At 38.0% G+C, this 18,767-nt stretch overlaps 1 protein-coding gene across 2 annotated transcripts in view; it reads right to left on the reverse strand.

The window, feature by feature from the left end:
• Positions 1–4,701: 4,701 nt before the first annotated feature.
• The window catches only part of GALNT7 (polypeptide N-acetylgalactosaminyltransferase 7), a 62,143-nt gene continuing 48,077 nt past the window's right edge, over positions 4,702–18,767 (reverse strand). The window contains exons 6-12 of one of the 2 annotated variants that reach the window (XM_054383090.1): positions 17,712–17,894; positions 14,588–14,705; positions 12,837–12,959; positions 11,138–11,356; positions 8,439–8,537; positions 7,036–7,164; positions 4,702–4,839 (exon numbers count right to left, since the gene is read on the reverse strand). In XM_054383090.1, the coding sequence (XP_054239065.1) occupies positions 4,702–4,839; positions 7,036–7,164; positions 8,439–8,537; positions 11,138–11,356; positions 12,837–12,959; positions 14,588–14,705; positions 17,712–17,894 (1,009 nt within the window). Of the gene's footprint in view, positions 4,840–7,035; positions 7,165–8,438; positions 8,538–11,137; positions 11,357–12,836; positions 12,960–14,587; positions 14,706–17,711; positions 17,895–18,058; positions 18,242–18,767 lie in introns of both variants that reach the window. The other variant, XM_054383091.1, reaches the window with a different exon arrangement.

An 18,767-nucleotide genomic window follows, 5' to 3' on the forward strand; every position in this document is an offset into this window, starting at 1 on the left:
TGGTAAAAAAACTGACTACCTACAAGAATTTCTCTTCATCAGTGCATTTAAATAATTGTCACAGGTCTGCACCAATTAGTGAGTGAACCTGCATGTTGCTCCAACTATCCTGATATCTTGAAATCAACTATCTCCCCTAGCCTCAGTGTTGGAGAGGCTACTGATCTTCCAGGACTGAACAGGGAGTCAACTACCCTAAAAATCTTTATAGTTAGCAAATCCACCACTCCAACTGTAAGTTGTATGACTACTCAGTATTTTCTGGCCCAAACACCTAATGGTAAAGTTTATACCCATAAATCAGTTCTCCAGCAGAGCTGAAGGGATGATGTTTGTGTGGATAAGATCACATCCTTCTAACAAACTGTGCTGTGATGTTTTTGTCAGTGCTGCTGGATGGCTGGACCCAGCACTGTCCTAGCATCAATAACTACTCCTTCAGCAATTAAGACCTTTAACAAGTCTTCATAATTCTCCTGTATCTCAGTGATTTGTCTCAGCAGAGGAGTGCACTGGAGATGGTGTGCCTCTTTGGAAACCTTGAAGCTTTCTGCAGAATCACATGTGATGGATGGCCAAAGTCTGCCTCAGTACTGTGATTGGATTTAAACAGAAAATGCCATCTCTAGTTCACAAAGTGCTTGAGTTGTATATTGTCAGAAGTAGGGACAATGTAGTTGCCTACATTACTTCACAGCCTATCACTTTTACCCAGACTCATTCTACACGCAGACTTCCTATACAGTGCCCACCAAGCTACACAACTTAATATTCCAACACTACAGGAGTTCAGAGGAGGCTTGCAGGACAGGGCAAACTAAGGGACTAAATGCTGGCAACTGCTTCTGATGTTCCCAGAAAGTAAGCATTGCCCTGGAAGATAACCACTGACACTTCTCAAGGATTACTCTCATAAATGCAAGCAAGATAAGATTTCCAAACACAGCAAGGCCTACTACTCCCACGGCTTTCATAGAAACAGAAATGCTGCTAACATCCCTTCCCCCAGCCCTGAGTTGTTTTTTACCTATTACAACTAAGCTGACCAACAGAGAACAAACAAGAAAAGCTTTTACAAAAAAAAAAAAAAAAAAAAAAAAAACAAAACCAAAAAAACCCAACAAAACATCAAACAACAAAAAAACCCAAAAAATCCCCAAACCCCAAAAAACAACAGTTTGTGTTCAATGGTGTAGACCATTTCACCTGTGTGTTCTGAAATCCCTCTTATTCCTGTGCTTCCATGGATCTTGCCCAAATAGATATTTTTTAACCTAAAAAGAAAATTGTTCTCCATATACAGTAAAATCTACCAATGCACATTTTGTTTTTATAAGCAGCAGTTTGTTTTTCCTTGTGAAAAGTCTCACATATCAGAACCAGGAAAAAAGTTTTAGATCCCTGGTATAGTGTAACAGATTTCAGGGTTCTTGGTCTAGTTTCAGTTCAGCTGAGTTGTTAGCTTTTGGCTTTAGGAACTGCAATTTGTTCGCAGATGATATAGAAGACACAGACAAGTAGTGAAGAGATTTGCTTCAGGGCAAGAGAATGAACTGATTCTAGGATGGCATCAATGAGGACAGGACTTTTGGTACTGCCCAAAGCGTGCTCCTGGTTCTCCTAGTCCTGGGATCTCTGATATTATGAAGAAAGATGTTCCCTCCTTCCTAACAGTCCCTGCTTCGCTCTTTACAACTACATTAAAAGAGGCTCTTCTGTTGGTCTCTTCTCCCTAGTAACTAATGATAGGATGAGAGGAAATAGCCCCAAGTTGTACCAGGGGAGATTTAGATTGGATATTTGAGGAAAATTCTTCACTGAGAGAGTTATTAAACACTGGAATAAGGTCCCCAGGGAGGTGTTTAAAAGATGCTTAGACCATGTACTAAGGGACATGGTTTAACATCAGACTTGGTAGCTCTAGATAATCCTTGTACTTAACAGTCCTAAGGGTCTTTTCCAACCAAAACAGTTCTATGACTCTTAAAAAAAAAATAAAAAAAAAAGGTATTTCCTACATGTGCTAGCCACTGCTATACACCCAGGGTTTTGTCAAATCTGAATACACAGATGCACTACAGACAGCTGGGAAACAAAAATCTCATCTGTAAAAAAATGCTGTAGATTTCAGCATTTAGCTTTGATTTTAAGCAAATAATTGTGTCCGCTGTGTCCTGATTTAATAAAGAACATATTCTTTTGCTAAGAAACCTTCCCAGGAAAAAAATATGCTTAATTTAGACATATTTGTTAGTGCAAACAAAAATGGACTAAGATAAAATACAGAGTCAAAACACTACCAACTGGTCCTAGCTTTTGGTTCTACTTTGGAATTCATTCTCAGGTTCATTTTCTATGAGCATATTAGATCTACCTAGTTAGATCAGGGTGGGTACAAAATACATCCACGGAGCAACTCTCAGTGCATCATTTTTCATTTCACTGGGAAAGAAACTTGAGTCCCCCACATATGTGACAAAAGGTACTTAGATAAAAAGTAAAATGAAATACTTACAAATATGCAGCTGGTACCAGTGAAGTTGTCTAGATTTTGTGATACGGGGTTTCTATAAAGATAATAATCCATTTTTACTCTGTAGACGTGTAGTAAACCCAAAAATTCAAATATTTTATTTACTTCACCTAAAAAACAAGCAACCCATAAGTAAGATATACATAGGTTTCCCAGATTTACCCCTAATAAATTTTTTCAAGATTTATACAATTTCTACAGAAACATACAGTGTATCAAAATCTGCATAAATCAAATTTATAAAATATGTAGAAATGCATAGTGATATTATCATCAACTTACAAAGCAAGAATATGGGAATTGTTTTTTTTTTCCAAGCCAGCTAGAGTAGGAAAAAGTCATTACAGCAACAGCTTCTTATGATCTCATGTTTTGTAAGGTTTCAGTCTCACATACAGATTCATATTCACATACAGCATTAGCTTTCAATGAATTGCACAAAATACCCATTTGAAATGCACACCTGCACAATTTATGTGCCACCATTCTTTCTCTTATGCATAGTCATATGATTAAATTATCCACCCAACACACAAAAATGGAGTCAGTTTTCATACACACAAGAAACAAGTACCGATACAGCCCCTTATTTTCCTTTTTTCCAGTTTTTACCTCCTTTATTTTCTAGTTTTCATAGCTCTGAAGGGATAGATGAGAAGTTTAAAGAAACTGGGAAAGATCCTAAACTAATAGATCAGTGCAGACAGCCTGTAAAGATCAAACTCTTGTCAACAAGTATGATACCTAAGTCTTGTTAACATCAATAGAAGCTGCATGCAATGCTATTGTAGATTTCAGGGAAGTATTTAGTCAAATTTAAGTGTGACATGTTATAGGTGTAACTCTTACGAAATCAGTACACTGATGTTAACATCTAGCAGTCACAAAATCTGGAATAAGGAAGTGAGAAGTCATTTCTCCACCACCTCTCTGTTCATTCCAAGTAAATACTTCTACTCCTAAGGGAGTTTGCACATCAACTCCTTTACAGAACGTTTCTAGAAACTTCTTCACTTTCTATTCTGTACACTGTAGCACCAAGTGGTTGTGTTTTATGTTTGCAAACCCTCAGGAGAAGTTTCTAATGACAAAAAGAAGACGACAATGAGTATGCATAAGTACGGTTTCAGAATTCCCATTTCTCTTTTCAAATCTAAACCTGACATCCAAACTAGTAGATGGATGTAAAGAATTATGCAGGTGTGTTAAGAAGCTGGATGTTTTTTTCCCCAATTGAAACTTCTAGTTCACCTCTAAGTGATTTCCACCTAAAATAACAACACAAATGAAGCATTGGATTCTTTCTAAGTTTTGAATAACTGTGCAGCTTTATTTCTTTCCTTAAATTTATTTTATTATTTTTACGTAAGGCATGGTTTAAACAAGCAAGTTAGTGCTTATAAATTCTTAGCTGGAATCCTGATGGTGCTTATTTTCATCAAAATGTACCACATCAGCACTAAACTTGACACTAAGCTCTTCCTTGCACCGTACAAAGCTTCTAGTCAAAATAGAGTAGCCAAACTGGCAACAGAAATTTGCCTTCGGTGATATAGTAACTACACCAGGTGGTAAGGTTGATCCCTACCACTGGTGACTGCTCAGAAAAATGCTTTGTGTAATTTCTAACGAATGCTATTGTGAAAGAGAGAAATGAAAGAGGCACTAAATATGTTGAAATTCACCTTCCAAAAAAGCAGCATGACTGTGAGAAAAGGCCACCCTGGCTAATAACCTGTGGCAGTGCTTAGTAAGATGTAAAATTAAATAAAAATATACAACAGGTTGATAATCACCAAGTTCTGTGAAAATCTGGTTACTCCAACCTTTTCAAGTGTGTGTAAGAAAAACTGTCTTCAGACCCCTGAGTGTAATCCAAAGAAGACAACAACGCTTTTAACTATGCTCCTATGAAACATAGCTAACAGCACATTAATTTACCAACATCTTAAAACAAAAAGATGTAAACATCTACAGAGTTTAAGGTAAAGCAGTTTTGTAAACATTAACTGCAGATGATAATGTTATTGTAATAATCACAGTTCATCTATGATGTCCTTCATCCAAGCCAGGAGGCTTGCAGCTGTACAAAGTTAATAATTGCAGCAGTTTCCAGGCTATTTTCAGTCCTGTACAAATTAATATGTCAGTAGGTAGGTTTTGTCTGTCTACACACTAAGGATGTTGTTCATTTCCCATTTTTGCGTTGCTTTACTGGAGTCACACTCTGAAATGAAAACTTGATGGAGGACTTCGGAGCGATCCAAGCACTTTCCTGACGGAATGTGAGTAAATCTGTGCAGATTCTGGAAAACAAAATCATCAGGAACATGTGTTGTTGGGGTTTTTGTTTTGTTTTGTTATTGTTGTTTTTTTTTTAATCTTTGGAATTTGAATCTTTTTCCCCCCCCCCACAAACGCAATATAGCTACAAAACCAGGTTTCAGGGGCCCAGAACAGATGAGTTCTATATTCGTTTTACTATTTGTTAAATCTAGACTTCATATTATGAAATGTTGGAACCATATAGGTCCATTTGGGATGCCTCTCATTTCTCTAAGGCAGCAAACTGCTAAGAAAACAAGTAAAACCGTGTCTGAAATGCTTCCATCCTTTTTATCCATCCTGTAACCAACCCAAAAGATTAACTCTAAAGGGCATCTCTATGAGAACTGCCTTCACTGGGCAGATCCTCCTTCAGTTATTCCTCACGTAAAGCAACTACACAACACTAACACTTAACCATGCTGGGAAAAATTTTGCTCCCTGATTTAGAAAAACCAAGAGAAGAGGGTGTGAATAACTGCAGACATTGTGCCCATGCACAATGCACATGCAGGCCAAGACTTGCACATTGATTCCCTCCACAGACCCCCTGCTGCCCTGCCCAAGTCTCACACATTTGCAAAGTGGCCTGACTCCCTGTGCCAGATAAAGCCCTGGCTTGCTGACTGGTTGCATCTAGTCTGGAGAGCAACAGGGGAGAAGCAAGCCCAGGGCACTGTCGTCAGGGTGGAGACCCACAGCCCTGGCCCGTGTACTCTCCCATCACTTCCAGAAGCATGTGCATATCCAAATGGTGGTTCAGCTCAATACCTGCTCCTGCTGTGTGGCCAGACATGGGGGTCCTCTGCTTGGTGGCATAAACAGATGTCTGAACAAAAGACCACTGAATACACAGACCACTGCCAGACCTCTTCTGGATGTTTTCTTACAGACACTGAAGCCCTGCTACTGCTCAATGCTTAAGCAGCACGGATGTTAAGCTCACCAATGAAACACTTTGAGAAGACCCAAGTAGCATGCTGGGACACATGCTGAATGGCTGAAGAGTTAATAAGTGATACATATTTTTCCAGTATTAAAGCACAAGCTGTTAGGCACCAAAACACTGCTGATCAATTTTTAAATTTCAGGTTTAAGGAATTTTGTCTCTCTACATGGCACAAGAAAGCTGGATGAAAATGGCATTATGGTGCTTCATATTTCTTAGCTCTATGCAAATATCAGAAAATGGAGTGGCTTGAAGGATGACAAACACATTTTGCTCCACTCAACTGTGCCTACATATTTCAGACAAACACAGTAACTAGATAATTAATTAATAAATCTGCAACATGCTAGATAGACTGAAGATAAATTGACACAGTGGCAACATAGAACCAAGTTATGTGTAGCTATAATACAAGGATAATATTACCCTTTGACTATTCAGTCTTATTTTTCAAGAGACAAACAGAAAAACCTTAGACTTTTTTTAAAGTAACATTTTCAAAACTGGCATTAATAGAGGCCTTACAGATGTAGAGACTAAATAGACTGCAGCAGCCCTTGCATGAGTATCAGCCAAGTCGTCATTAAAAATTCATAGATTTTGCAATAGCATTATAATGGTGCCACACCCAAAATTCACAACAGAGCATGTTATTAGAGAACAGCTAATGAACAGGAAAAAGGGAATACTGAAGAAGGCAAAGACAACACAAAAAGGTAAAGAGTAACACTATGTTTACCTGCTCCTATGTAGGTTTGATAATATTTTCTGTCTTTAAATAGAGCAACACTTCAATTCAGACCTCCCAAAGTCAGATCTAATACCAACTCTAGCTGCTAAACGCAGCCTAGCATTTCAGTAATCTCACAGCATGCATTAGATAAACTTTTCTTGACAGAAAACATGCAAGCATAGAGGGTTATGTCACTGAAAGCTTTTAGAAACTGTATCATTGGTAGTGGACATCTGCTCTGTTTCCTCATAACATAGCTGTGCAGCACATGCAGCTCCATGGTATTTTCCTTAGGGATCTTGCTACATAAGACTAGAACTGCTAGTAACAGAATCTTTCCCAAGCAGAAGTTTTCTTGGCAAGCCTGGTTTTCCATGCTTGGTTCATTTAGCCTTGCTAGAGATCATGCTTTTCAGATATATGTAAAATAAAAAAAGTGCAAAAAAGAGAAGATGCAAATTACAATTTGTTTTCTGCTATACATCTGATGCATACCTTGAAATATTGCCAATCCTTGTATTCATTCTGATTACAGTGTGTAATCATAATTTTGGATCCATCCGGTCCTTTAGTTAAGCACTGATCATACTGCATGAGTTGATTAGCTTCATTGATTCGGAAAAGCTTAGATTAAAAAAAAAAAAAGTTGACTCAAAATAATGAATATTTTAGAAACACTGAAAGCACCAACAAAATTTCATCACTCAAAACATTCACTTGGGTTATTCCACCTATCTTTCATGAAGGTTCTTTTAATTTACATTATGTGATGCACTTTTACTATTACGACACAGTTTCATGGGTAACTTCATTGTAGGATTTAGAAGGCTAAAAGACTTACTTAGCATCACAAAAATAATTAAAGAAAAGGGATTCCTATTATAGAGACTTCTGAAAGTGTTTGGTCAAACAATTCACTGTCTTTCAACAGCTCTCATAGCACTTTAGTCCTGGACAGTAATTTCATGTGAAGACAGTAAAACTTTGGCATTTTTCCGATGGAGGAAATCAAACTAATACATCCAGATACAAACAGATATCCTAAGTAATTCTTGTGAAACAACTGTTAGAGGGTTTTGGGGGGTAAAATATACAGAAAAGTAGACAACTCAGACAACTTTTTAAATTAAATATACAAATAAAAGACATTTCCAGAAGCTGCGAAGAGCTAACCCAAATATGAGTTTCAAAAGCATCATCCTGCATGTGATTTCATGACTGCCATGACAAAACTTGTTTGGTTCAAGTCCACATCAGCATAAATAAGGTCTTCAAAATTTGAAAAAATTTCCATCTGAAAAAGGAGATGTACAGACAGAACAGCATGTTTCTGTGATGGTGGGGGTAGGTTTACAAAGACACAGGTCAAACATAGTAGTGACTTGGATTGCAACCACCTATTACTATTTATGTTCCACCAACTAATTTGTAAATGAAGCAGAGACAAATTTTTATTCTATCTTGTCTCCTGTGGAAGATGAGTTACTGCATAGAAGTGTTTTATACTTCCATTAGAAGTTCTCAAAATAACTTTGAGAAACAATTTAGCCAAAGTTAGTAAAGGGGTTGTTTCCTGAAGGATTAATTATTAAGTGAAGATAAATGTTGAATCAGCAGCGATGCTAAAAGCTGCAGTTATTCTAATGCAGTGATATGGCTGCTTTAATACACAGTTCTTGCTTCCTCATGTACCTGATGTACTGAAGAATTTGCCTTCAATTTTGTTTTGTGTTTGAAATGACATTTTCAGGTTCCTGTGTTCTAGCAATGTCAGTATGCTTATGGGAAAACTCTTATTCTCATCTTTGTAGCTGGCACCTAGGTGACTTTACAGACAAGCTTAAGAGAAAATTTGCCTGCAAATGATTCTCCTTCAGACTTGCCTCCAAGCTCCTTACCTGATTTCCTCCCATTCTGTGGCACGGCCCAAGCTCAACGAAGCCACCGTTGGTGTGCCCCATGCTGTCGATGCAGTACGCTGTCTCAAAGCCTCTGATCTGGACAAAAGAGTGGCACTCTAACTTAGTGTCAAGGCAAATATAAGCATGAAAGAGTTCAGAGAATTCCCACTTATCTTTCAGACCAGAAACAGATATCTGACAGAGAGATGCAAGACAAACCTGTGTATGAAATTTAATTACTGATGTTCTGGGAGACAGAGCTTCAAGTTGCCCTTGCTAATTTGCAGGCTCTTATGCGATTTAGAGTACACTGATAAAGCTAGACTTGCAAAAATCTAAATTAATGACACCAAAATGTAGGACTTTCAAGTATTTTAATTTATTCAATCGCCTATCAAAGCATGTTCAGGCTTCCACGTCTCCATAAATAAATGAAGAGCTCAGCAAAGTCGCTCTCATCTTGTGGATGAAGAGAAACAGGATGCAGAGAAGCTATGTATGGCAGTTATTAACTGGAACCAAGCACAGCCCACTGACCCTGCTGCTCAGATGTGCCCTCTGCAGCAGCAACTACAAGAGAAAAAAAACCAAAATTTGATGAGGGTCAGGTGTAGGGATAAATAGAACACAACTCCTGTCAGAAAGCACGCCTCAGCTGCTCATTATCTTATTCCCTTCTCAGAAGGGCCAAAGAACTTTATGAAGACTTCATTACACATAACATGGTTTCCAGACCTATTTTCTTTGCCAGAGCCTCTTTCTCCTTTGTCATGGTAGAAAAGAGTCTGGAGGACTAAGCTCAGACCTGACTTCCGGAGAGTGTTAGGGAAGATAAATCCCATCCTTTCATTCCTGATGGTTTGGAGATACAACTAACGTGGTGTTACAAATGAAGGAGAGGAATTTCTCAGATGTAGGATCGTCACTAGCAGCCAGTGAAGAGGAATAAAGAAAACTTCAGAGATGTCTCTGAACTTCTGACTTTCCCAGTGCTGCTCTCTTACCAGGGACAAGGCTGGAGCACCTATGCTATGACGACAGACTGAGAGAGTTGGGGCTGTTCAGTCTGGAGAAGAGAAGGCTCCAAGGAGACCTTACTGTCGTCTTCCAGTATTTGAAGGGGCCTACAAGAAAACTGGTGAGGGACTTTTTAGGTGTCAGGTAATGATAGGACTAGGGGGAATGGAACAAAACCAGAAATGGGTAGATTCAGACTGGATGTTAGGAAGACATTCTTCACCATGAGGGTGGTGAGACATTGGAACAGGTTGCCCAGGAAGGTGGTAGAAGCCTCATCCCTGGAGATTTTTAAGGCCAGGCTGGATGTGGATCTGAGCAACTTGATCTAGTGTGAGGTGTCCCTGCCCATGGCAAGGGGTTGGAACTAGATGATCTTTGAGGTCCCTTCTAACCTTAACAATTCTATGATTCCCACAAGGTGGCCATTATTATTTTATTCTCTTCAGATACCTTCATCTCAGTAAATAGTAGTATATAATGTGCCCTCGTAACCCTTTACATAGATTCCAAACAGCTCTAAGGTTAATGTAGTAACTGATGCCTTGTGCCAGCTTTTAGGTAGGAAACGAAGGTGGCATTGTTCACCTGGTCCAGCAGATATAAGATTATTTACATCTTCCTTCCACCATGCACACACTCTGTATCACTAATTTCTCAGACAAATTAGAGATGATGCTTTCTTGGCCACAGGAAACAGCATAGATCTGTACTTTCTAATGTTCTTTTGAAGTTACAAAACCAGATCCACTGTAACTTGGGAAAGAGGGTTAAATTTGGCAGGACATAGGCACCTTCCTCTGATAGTGAGATAATTTTCTGATTTTGCCTCCACACTCAGCAGAAGTGAAACTAATAGGAGACAAGGTAGGCCTGGAACCAACACAACAAAATTGAACACAGGCAGAAGACCTGCAGTAATAGCTCCCCCACCTGTGAGCTAATGCTCAAAGGTTGAGTGAAGTGTCCTGCCTCACAGGGCAATATGCTGTCTGTCAACCACAAGAAAATGTTAAATTTGAAACCACGTTATTAATTTAGCAAAATCATGCTCATATATGCTCACGCTGGACATGACTGTTAAGGAATCATATAAAATTATTACATGCAAATAAGGTATTTACTGAGGCTGTAACTGTATGAGTATATCCCAGGCTAGCAAACATAGGCAGAATGTACTCCACCTGGATTTAATAATCTATTCTCTAGGCCTTCATAGAGAAAGATTTTCACCTATTAATCCCCAACAATCCTCCTATACACACAGGATTTGCATTTTTTATTAAAAAAACCCAAACCAAACCAAAAAGCAAAACAAAAAAAACAAACCATAAACCACCCTAAACTCCAATTGAGGAAAAAAAGGCTGTAGACATAGCCAAAGACAATGTTAAAAATCATCCTTCAAGGATCTATGGAGCTAATTAAAAAAACCCACAACAAAACCCCAAAACGTCACACACTTTTACACTACAATTTTTCCCTAGGGTTATCCCTCTATAACTTTTTTCCTGCTATCATACATCCTAGTATAGCAGTAATTGAATAATCAAAAAGCCTGTTCTGAGACTTATGTCAAGTAACAATCACTTCCTTTTGAACTTCCAATTTCTGTGCATTAAAAAAAAAAAAAAAAAAAAAAAGCTCCTAGACAAATACAGGTTATGTACTGCACTTACCTCTCCCCAGTCTACGTTTTTAGGTGGTAAGGGATAATATGATGGTATATCATATGCTATTTCTTCCATAAACCACTTGAAACTTTTGCAGTTGTGATCCTCACGGAATTTCTTCAGCTCAGATATATCTCCATAGGGCAGCGCTTTTGTCTCTGGCCGACTGGCATAGAAGTAATCTTTGTATTCGTCCCACCACACTTCTACAACTCTGACATAGTTCTGTGAGAAACAATGACATTGCTGGAATTATTATATAGCACTAATAATTTGACACATTCAACAGATTATACAAGGCACATGCATATTATTTTCAAATGACAGTTGAGGACTAAAGCCACCACAATAAACTGATTTGCTTAATGACAGTACAAAATCCTTCTAAGTTTAGCGAATGCTTATTTGAAAATAAAGACTCTTCAGTTACAGGTGCAATAAAATGTTGCCCTCACCTGCTGTGGTGCATCAGAACTGCAATTTAGAGTTTCTATTCATCTTCTATACTTTTAAAACAGGGAATGATATGCATTAGTTCACCAAGGATGAAAAAATTAAATCTTAAACGAGTCAGCTGTGACACACCAAGGAGATTTTATCTTAAGTAGTTTATTGCTGCTTTGAGAAGGGGAAAAATGGAAAGCTGGTCCGGTGAATAAGCCTCCCCCTCTCATCTTTCTTCTCAGTTTCTTTGACGGCTCTTATCTCTAAAGTACCTATACATGTTCTAGATGCACACCTCACCTTGTACAGTTCTTCTAGCATTTCTGACATAGTGTTAAAACAATCTTAATAGATCTGACTAAAGGCACAAAATACTGTTTCACCTTAATCCACATTCAGCATAAATCGAACAAAGCTATAAAACAAACATGTTCCTATGGGGATAGCAGGGTGCCTGAAGAGGACAAAAGCTATTCCTACATCCTATCTTGTAGAGAGAAGCAGCTTTAAGAACACTCACCAGTGTTTTGCTGTATTCAGTAATCAGAAAAGCAGACTCATGTAAGGTGTTCACGTATTTACTAAATACTTCTGATAAGCTTTTTAGAAGAGTGAAATGTTTTTTGTAATTTCAGACAGCAAACAAATATCTTGCCTGCCCTACCCAAAGGAGCTATCATTTGCTATCCTGTCTCCCATTGGTCTGTCTCTATCCCCAGCTATGCTCATTTCCTCCTTCTCTCCATTGTATGGTTCTAATGCTTGTTTGATCAAAATGTTAATCAAGTCACATTACAATATAGACCTCTTTTTTGGGGTGTCAGGTTACTCTTCTACCATTACGACAGACTACAGTATGTGGTAACTCAGCCTAGAATCACACCCTATCAAGCCAAAGGGGGATTTCAAACTCATGACCACTATTTCCAGGAGCACGCTGTAGTTACTAGAGTTATTTGTACTTCAGCTGGGCACAGTGCAGCTTGGGGTGCTGAGAGTATGCAATCAGAAATGTCATTCATATCTCAAAGATGGGGAGGGATGGAGCAACAAAATGGGTTCCAGAAATCTCTAATCTTACTAACAGTGAGATAGGCACAAAGATTTCCCCGCTGTGGGGATAACCATCTCAGCTTTAGACAATAAATAGCTTTGGATAAAGTGCTCTTCAAATTGCTAATAATTTTTTTAAATTTTAAACTTTTGTTATAAAAAAAGGCACAAATCAAAAAACACCTTCAAGACTGCAGCAAAACAGTACCTTTAATGTGGGAGAAGACCCAACATACACAGGGGGTGGATTTCCTTGCCAACCCTGGAGACGATAAATGTGTCCAACACGAGAACAGGGAACAAACAACAGTTTTCCCCCACACTGCCAGATCTACAAATTGAAGCAAAGGTTATTAACATATATGCATAGAAAATTAAGACAGACAAATAGGTAATAAATTATGGAAGAAATGTCAAATACTTTCCTTACTATACCCACTGTGTGATACATATTTATGTTCTCACTTCACATGTAAGCACAAACATAATAGGTCTCTGAAATGAAGGGCTGCACTGAGTTCTAAGTACAAACACATTTTTCCTTTAACTGCAGGAGTTGAAAATAAAAATTGAGTAACATGTATTACCTTTCTGAAATTCTGCCCCTCCCACATGTCCTTGAATAATCCATTTATGTAGAAAAAAATCCCTGTACCTACATCTCAGCATGCTCAGTTTTCATGAGTTTGAAACATAGCATCAAATCCAAATTGAAGGTAACTTTGAGGATGTTCCGAATTAGTTTGAGTTACAGATTAGGAGTATGACTTAACAGCATTAGGAAATAGGGGCAGAATAGTTTACTTCCTTCATGGCATCATCATATCAAACCAATTAATTTTCATCAAAGAAACCCATCAGCTATGGAGGACCATTATATTTGCAGACTAGGAGTCAGCATGCAAGACTCATAAATGTGATTTAGTTCTCAAAATTAGTTGTGATATACACTAAACCAATTAGGAGGTCTCTATATAATCAGCATTTCAATTACAGAACTACTCTATGTAATTTCGATCATGATTTAGCTCCAAGAAAGATGGAGAGTTAGCAGGATAGAGACTCTGTATGTGTAACAACCTCAATAACTACCTTTTGCATAAGGATTTACAATCCATAAAGTGCTCTCAAAATCATGAAAAGCAGAAGTATCTAGGGGAGCTCTTGAAGTACTTCCAGTAAAATTCAACTACAATTTCAAAGAGAGCTGCTGAGAATACTGCATGTCTCCACTTATGTTTGCTAACTGGGACAGATTCCTGCTGTCTACCACTTGTGTCATTATGAATACCAAAGCTACAAGAAGCTTATGATTATCATCTTATGTTTCCTGCTAGCTGAAGAGCATGAATATGCCTAGGAGTGAAACCAAGTCTTCTGTAGTGATTACAAATGATGCAGTTAGCATTTACATTATGAAGACTTCTCCTGTAAGGAAGTTTTTGAAAAGTCAATGAGATCATTTTTAAATTTTTAAAGTCAATGAGATCATTTTTCACCCATAAAAATGGTAGGGCAGATGACTTTTTGTTGCATTGTTATATACTTTACAGACATCTGTGTATAAACTGAGTGCTACTTGTCCTCTACAATAACTTCCATTAAAAATATTTTTCTATACTCACCATGAGAATACTTATTTTCCGCCTGTCAAATTTGCCAGGCTGGTTTCAGATTATATATTTAGGGGTGTGTGTGATCCCAAACCATTCACAAAATCTGGATTACTCAGCATATGGGTCTCAGCACTAGGCCACCTCTAAACACTTCTGTACTACAACCCATGAGGAAAAATTGAGAACATGCATCTCTACCACAACATGCTCTCACAACAAAACCTTCTGGGCTTTGTAAGGCAGAGGTGGTATAATCAGACATAGGTCTGTCTGAACTCCCAAAGAGCAGTCTTTGGGGAGAATGATCTACTAAACTGAAGTTGTTTTCAATTTTTGGTTTTACCTTGTAAGAAATTTCAAAATTTTCACCACCCCAAATCTGAAGCCCTGGATCATACAGACCCAGTTCAAAGAAGAAATCACGTTCAATGGCAAACAATCCACCAGCCATTGCAGGGGACCTGAAAGAGGAAAACAGTGTAACTCCATTTGCCAAAACATAGCACTTGGAGAAAGCATTAAAGAAATAATCCACTGTTAATGTATAAAGATCAGACAAATGGCAATATGCTGAAAAATCATAAAGCTTTGTGATCAGCTTCCAGCAATTTTCTGAAGCAACATCTGTGTAATTTTTAGTGGTCTCATTTTTTACTGTTTTTCTCTATAAAAAAAAGCCAGACAGCATGCTTCCAGTGAAATAAAAAAAGGTGAGAATCAGTGTAACATTTCTTTCTCTCTTGAAAGTTGTTCACATCTTTAAAATAACAAATGAGACTGCAGAGCAGACTTTGCTTTACATTCTGAGGAGCTGCCACATTGAAACTTACTGTTTATTAAACAAGAAATGGAGTTTTTCCAGCTAAATTATACCTTTCTATCTTCCTCCTCTGGCTCTTTTTCTATCACTGCCATATGAGGCACTTCTAATGCACTCTGAAATTTTTAAGAGGGCCTGGGTCAAGTTGCACAAGGTTTCCATTTTGGTTTAGGGATTTTCTTACTGTTTTGTTGTGTGGATTTTTTTGTTTGTTTTTTTTCCAAATGGCTTTATAAATCCCTCCATGTATGCTAAGGTTCAATTACCAAATTTTAATGTGTCAGAAAGACATCATAGTTTGGTTTAGAGTATTTTACAGGCTGGCTCTAACCAAAATTCTTTGGTATCTTTCTCACACTGAAACAGAGTAGGATATGATAAGCCATTTACCACGCACATACCAAGCATTTTTCAGATAAGGATCAATAAATGCATAAACCCCCTAATGGATACAAGCTGGAGTCAGTGCTAAGTTTGCAATTAAAGAAAAAAAGCTGGTAAAGTGATTTTTTTTTTTCTGGCTTCAGCAATACTAAGAGGAGAAGGATCCTACAGACAGATCATTGTGGTGAGCCAAGTACAACGCAAGTGAAGCATTCCCTCATGAACAAGTAATTGAGAGATGGGTCATTTCTAGAGCCACTACTCAGTCTCTTAATTCCATTAGATTTTTAAAGATGATGGTACTCCTTTTAACAACAATGATCATGTATTTCCCTTCTGCACAGGTATGTTTGGGGGAGAATTGCTTACGTAACCTGTCAGGTTTATACATACGCCCTCTGCATAGCAGGGGCAGGGTGACAACAAAACTAGAGTTTCTGGGTATACCAGATGAATTAAGTATAATGGTTACCAGTTTAGTTGCTCCCCAAATTACCACCTCAGATGCTGAGTTACTCCTAAATGTCCCCTTCTACTTGTCTGCCTACTGTATTTTCCTCCAACATTGCTTCTGCACCACAGAAGTTCAAAGGAAGTCAGAGAGCACAGCAGAGAGAAATATGTTGCACAGCATAGCTCTATGGCTTTCCTGTGTTTTGTTTTTCCTCAGCACCATAAAGACTTGCTAAGTGTCAAGACCTCAGATGATGAAGTTTGGTTTTGGACTCCAACACACTGTCAAGTGTGTTAAAGAACACAGTAAAATCCACATAAGCTCAGTGAGAGGTAAGCATAATACTGTGAAAGCAGGATTCAGTCCTGGGGCAACTCTCAGATTACAAGAAGTTTGCTTCTGCGCTTTAAGCTGTTAAGGGGGGGCTTTTTAATTATTTATTTTATTTTTTATTAGTTGTTTGTTTGGTTTTATTTTTAAACGAAGCCTGAATGGCTATGGTTTCAGAGAGAATTTTATTTGGTCTTGCTTGCCTTAGTATTGCTGGAACAAAATGCATACAGCCTGGACATAAACAGATGCAGGGTATGTCTCTGTTTAAAAGAAGTATTGTAACTCTGAAAGTATTACTGAAAATAATCTTTTAAACCATTCTGAGAACATATGTTCTTTGTTTCTGGGAACAGTTTTAAAGGATTTTAAGACCTGTTTGGATGGTGAACACAAAACATAACAGCGATGTTTGAAATAGTTTATCCCCCTCTAAGCAAATATTAAAGTTCCTATGTGGACAGCCTCGTCAGAAAATGGTATTAGTTATACTGTCTACAAAACAGATCAAAGCTTCATAACTTCCTTGCATATGTTGCCATTTTAGTAGGAAACAATCATGGGTGAGGATAGGGAATTACCAACATTGGTTCCTACAATGTTTAGATGAAATACACAAGCAATAGTAGACAGTAGATTCTGAAGGTGTGAGGATTGCTTTTGAATGTAGTAACACAATTAGTTAAGTGTAAAGGGGATAGCAATAAAAGACAACAGAACCAGTCTCCCAGTCTTGAAAAGCTATCCAGAAACCCTAAGCTATAGTTTCTAGCTGGTTTCTATTAGCCGAGAAGAAACACACCCCATGTAAAGTGTAAGAAAAAGGTGAGACTTCTGCAAAAGTTATTGGAGCTTTCCCAGAAAATAAGGTGGTGGTTTTATCTATGCGTATTAAATTCAAATCCCCTAACATACTGAGACCTTAGAAAATATCTAGTCAAGATTCTTAAAATGTATGCTGCTTTGTCAGATGTGATTTATTATGAAGCAAGTGGGAGAAATGCGGCAAAAGGCATTTTTTGGATGCACAGGCATACTGTATGCATGCATCAAGCCATGACAACAGACTATAGATTGTATGCATTACCAGGTATTATAAATACTTACAGCATGCTCGTTATTTCAAATCATATGGTTAAATAAGCATTGTTGTTTCCAACACTACTTTTAAAAAAAACTGTCATAGGTAAATAAAGTTTTCTTTGGAATCAAAGTCGTACAATATTTTATTTTGCCAAACAAACCCCTGTCATTCTAATGTGCACTCTTAACCACACAAGAGCAGGAATGGAGAGGCAACACGAGGTAGCAAAGATATTTTGAGCAAATAGTGAGTTGTGGCAAACAGGTCTGATCAAACAAAGCAGCTGGTGTGGTCAGAAACACGAAGGTTTTCAGGCTAAAAGTACATGCAAGTTTTAGTGGATCAATGTTGACTTTGGGAAAAACAAGAAACGGGTTAAGTGATTTAGTGATTACCGATACGGTTCAGTTTTTGTCTTTCTGCTTTCCTTCTCTCGCTTGGTCAAGGGAACCCTCTTCCAAAGCATACTCCAATCCCACGCTCCTCTAGCAAACCCATCTTCGTCACCACCCCCTTGTGGTACAATCTTATAAGTGTTGCCATCTATGACATCTATAAGCGGCACAGTGCACGTGGTTCTGTAGTGTGGCGGATGGTGGCAGGGCAGATGCGGTTATGTGCAAGGACCCACGTGGCACACGTGCACCGACCATAGTTCATGGGAAAAGAGTGGGGAGGGAAAAATGAAAGGGTTTAGACAATTATTCATTGCGAGTCACAGTATGTAAACAGCTCTCTTTACCGATAAGGCTCAGTTTTATGTTTTCGTTTGGACTTTTCCTTGTGGCTTAACGGAATTCGTTTCCACAGCAAACTCCAGTCCCAGGCCCCTCTGGCAAAACCATCTTCATCCCCACCTTGTTGTGGCTCAATGGAATAATCATTCCCATCTATGTAATCTATTAGAGGCACAGTACATGTAGTTCTGAAACATTTATAGAAAGGAAAGAAAGAGCAAAATACAATTTCAGAAGAGTAATCTGTCTAATCTGAATGTTACACCATTTATTATTAGGCTTAAAGAGCAGTTCATATGAAAAGCCACTTTTAAACTTATTTGTAAAAAAATTAAACTTCATTAGAAAAAAATACATAGTCCATGTTGTTTTAAGAGGTTCTGAAAGCAGAAAAGTTATGTCTGGGTTGCTGATGTCTTAATTAGTTTATGAGTACTTTTTTTTTAATGTATGACTTCTTGACACTGGTCTTCTAATAAAGCACTGATGGAGGCAAAAGGAGCCCTTAGAGGGCCAGGGTTCTCATAGTATTATTACTTCCTCTCATATCTGTTCCTACCAGATCTTAGCTGTCAACAAGTATGGTAAGTTCTTAGCTTTTACTAGTGCAAACATGGATTTTCACTATTCTATACCCTATTCAATTGCCCTGAAAATCCAACCTCTAGGGATAAAAAAAGAAAGAGGAAAAAAAAAAGGTTACTAGTGCTCTTC

This window comes from Indicator indicator, chromosome 8, assembly GCF_027791375.1.
Source record: "Indicator indicator isolate 239-I01 chromosome 8, UM_Iind_1.1, whole genome shotgun sequence".
NCBI classification, from domain to species: domain Eukaryota; kingdom Metazoa; phylum Chordata; class Aves; order Piciformes; family Indicatoridae; genus Indicator; species Indicator indicator.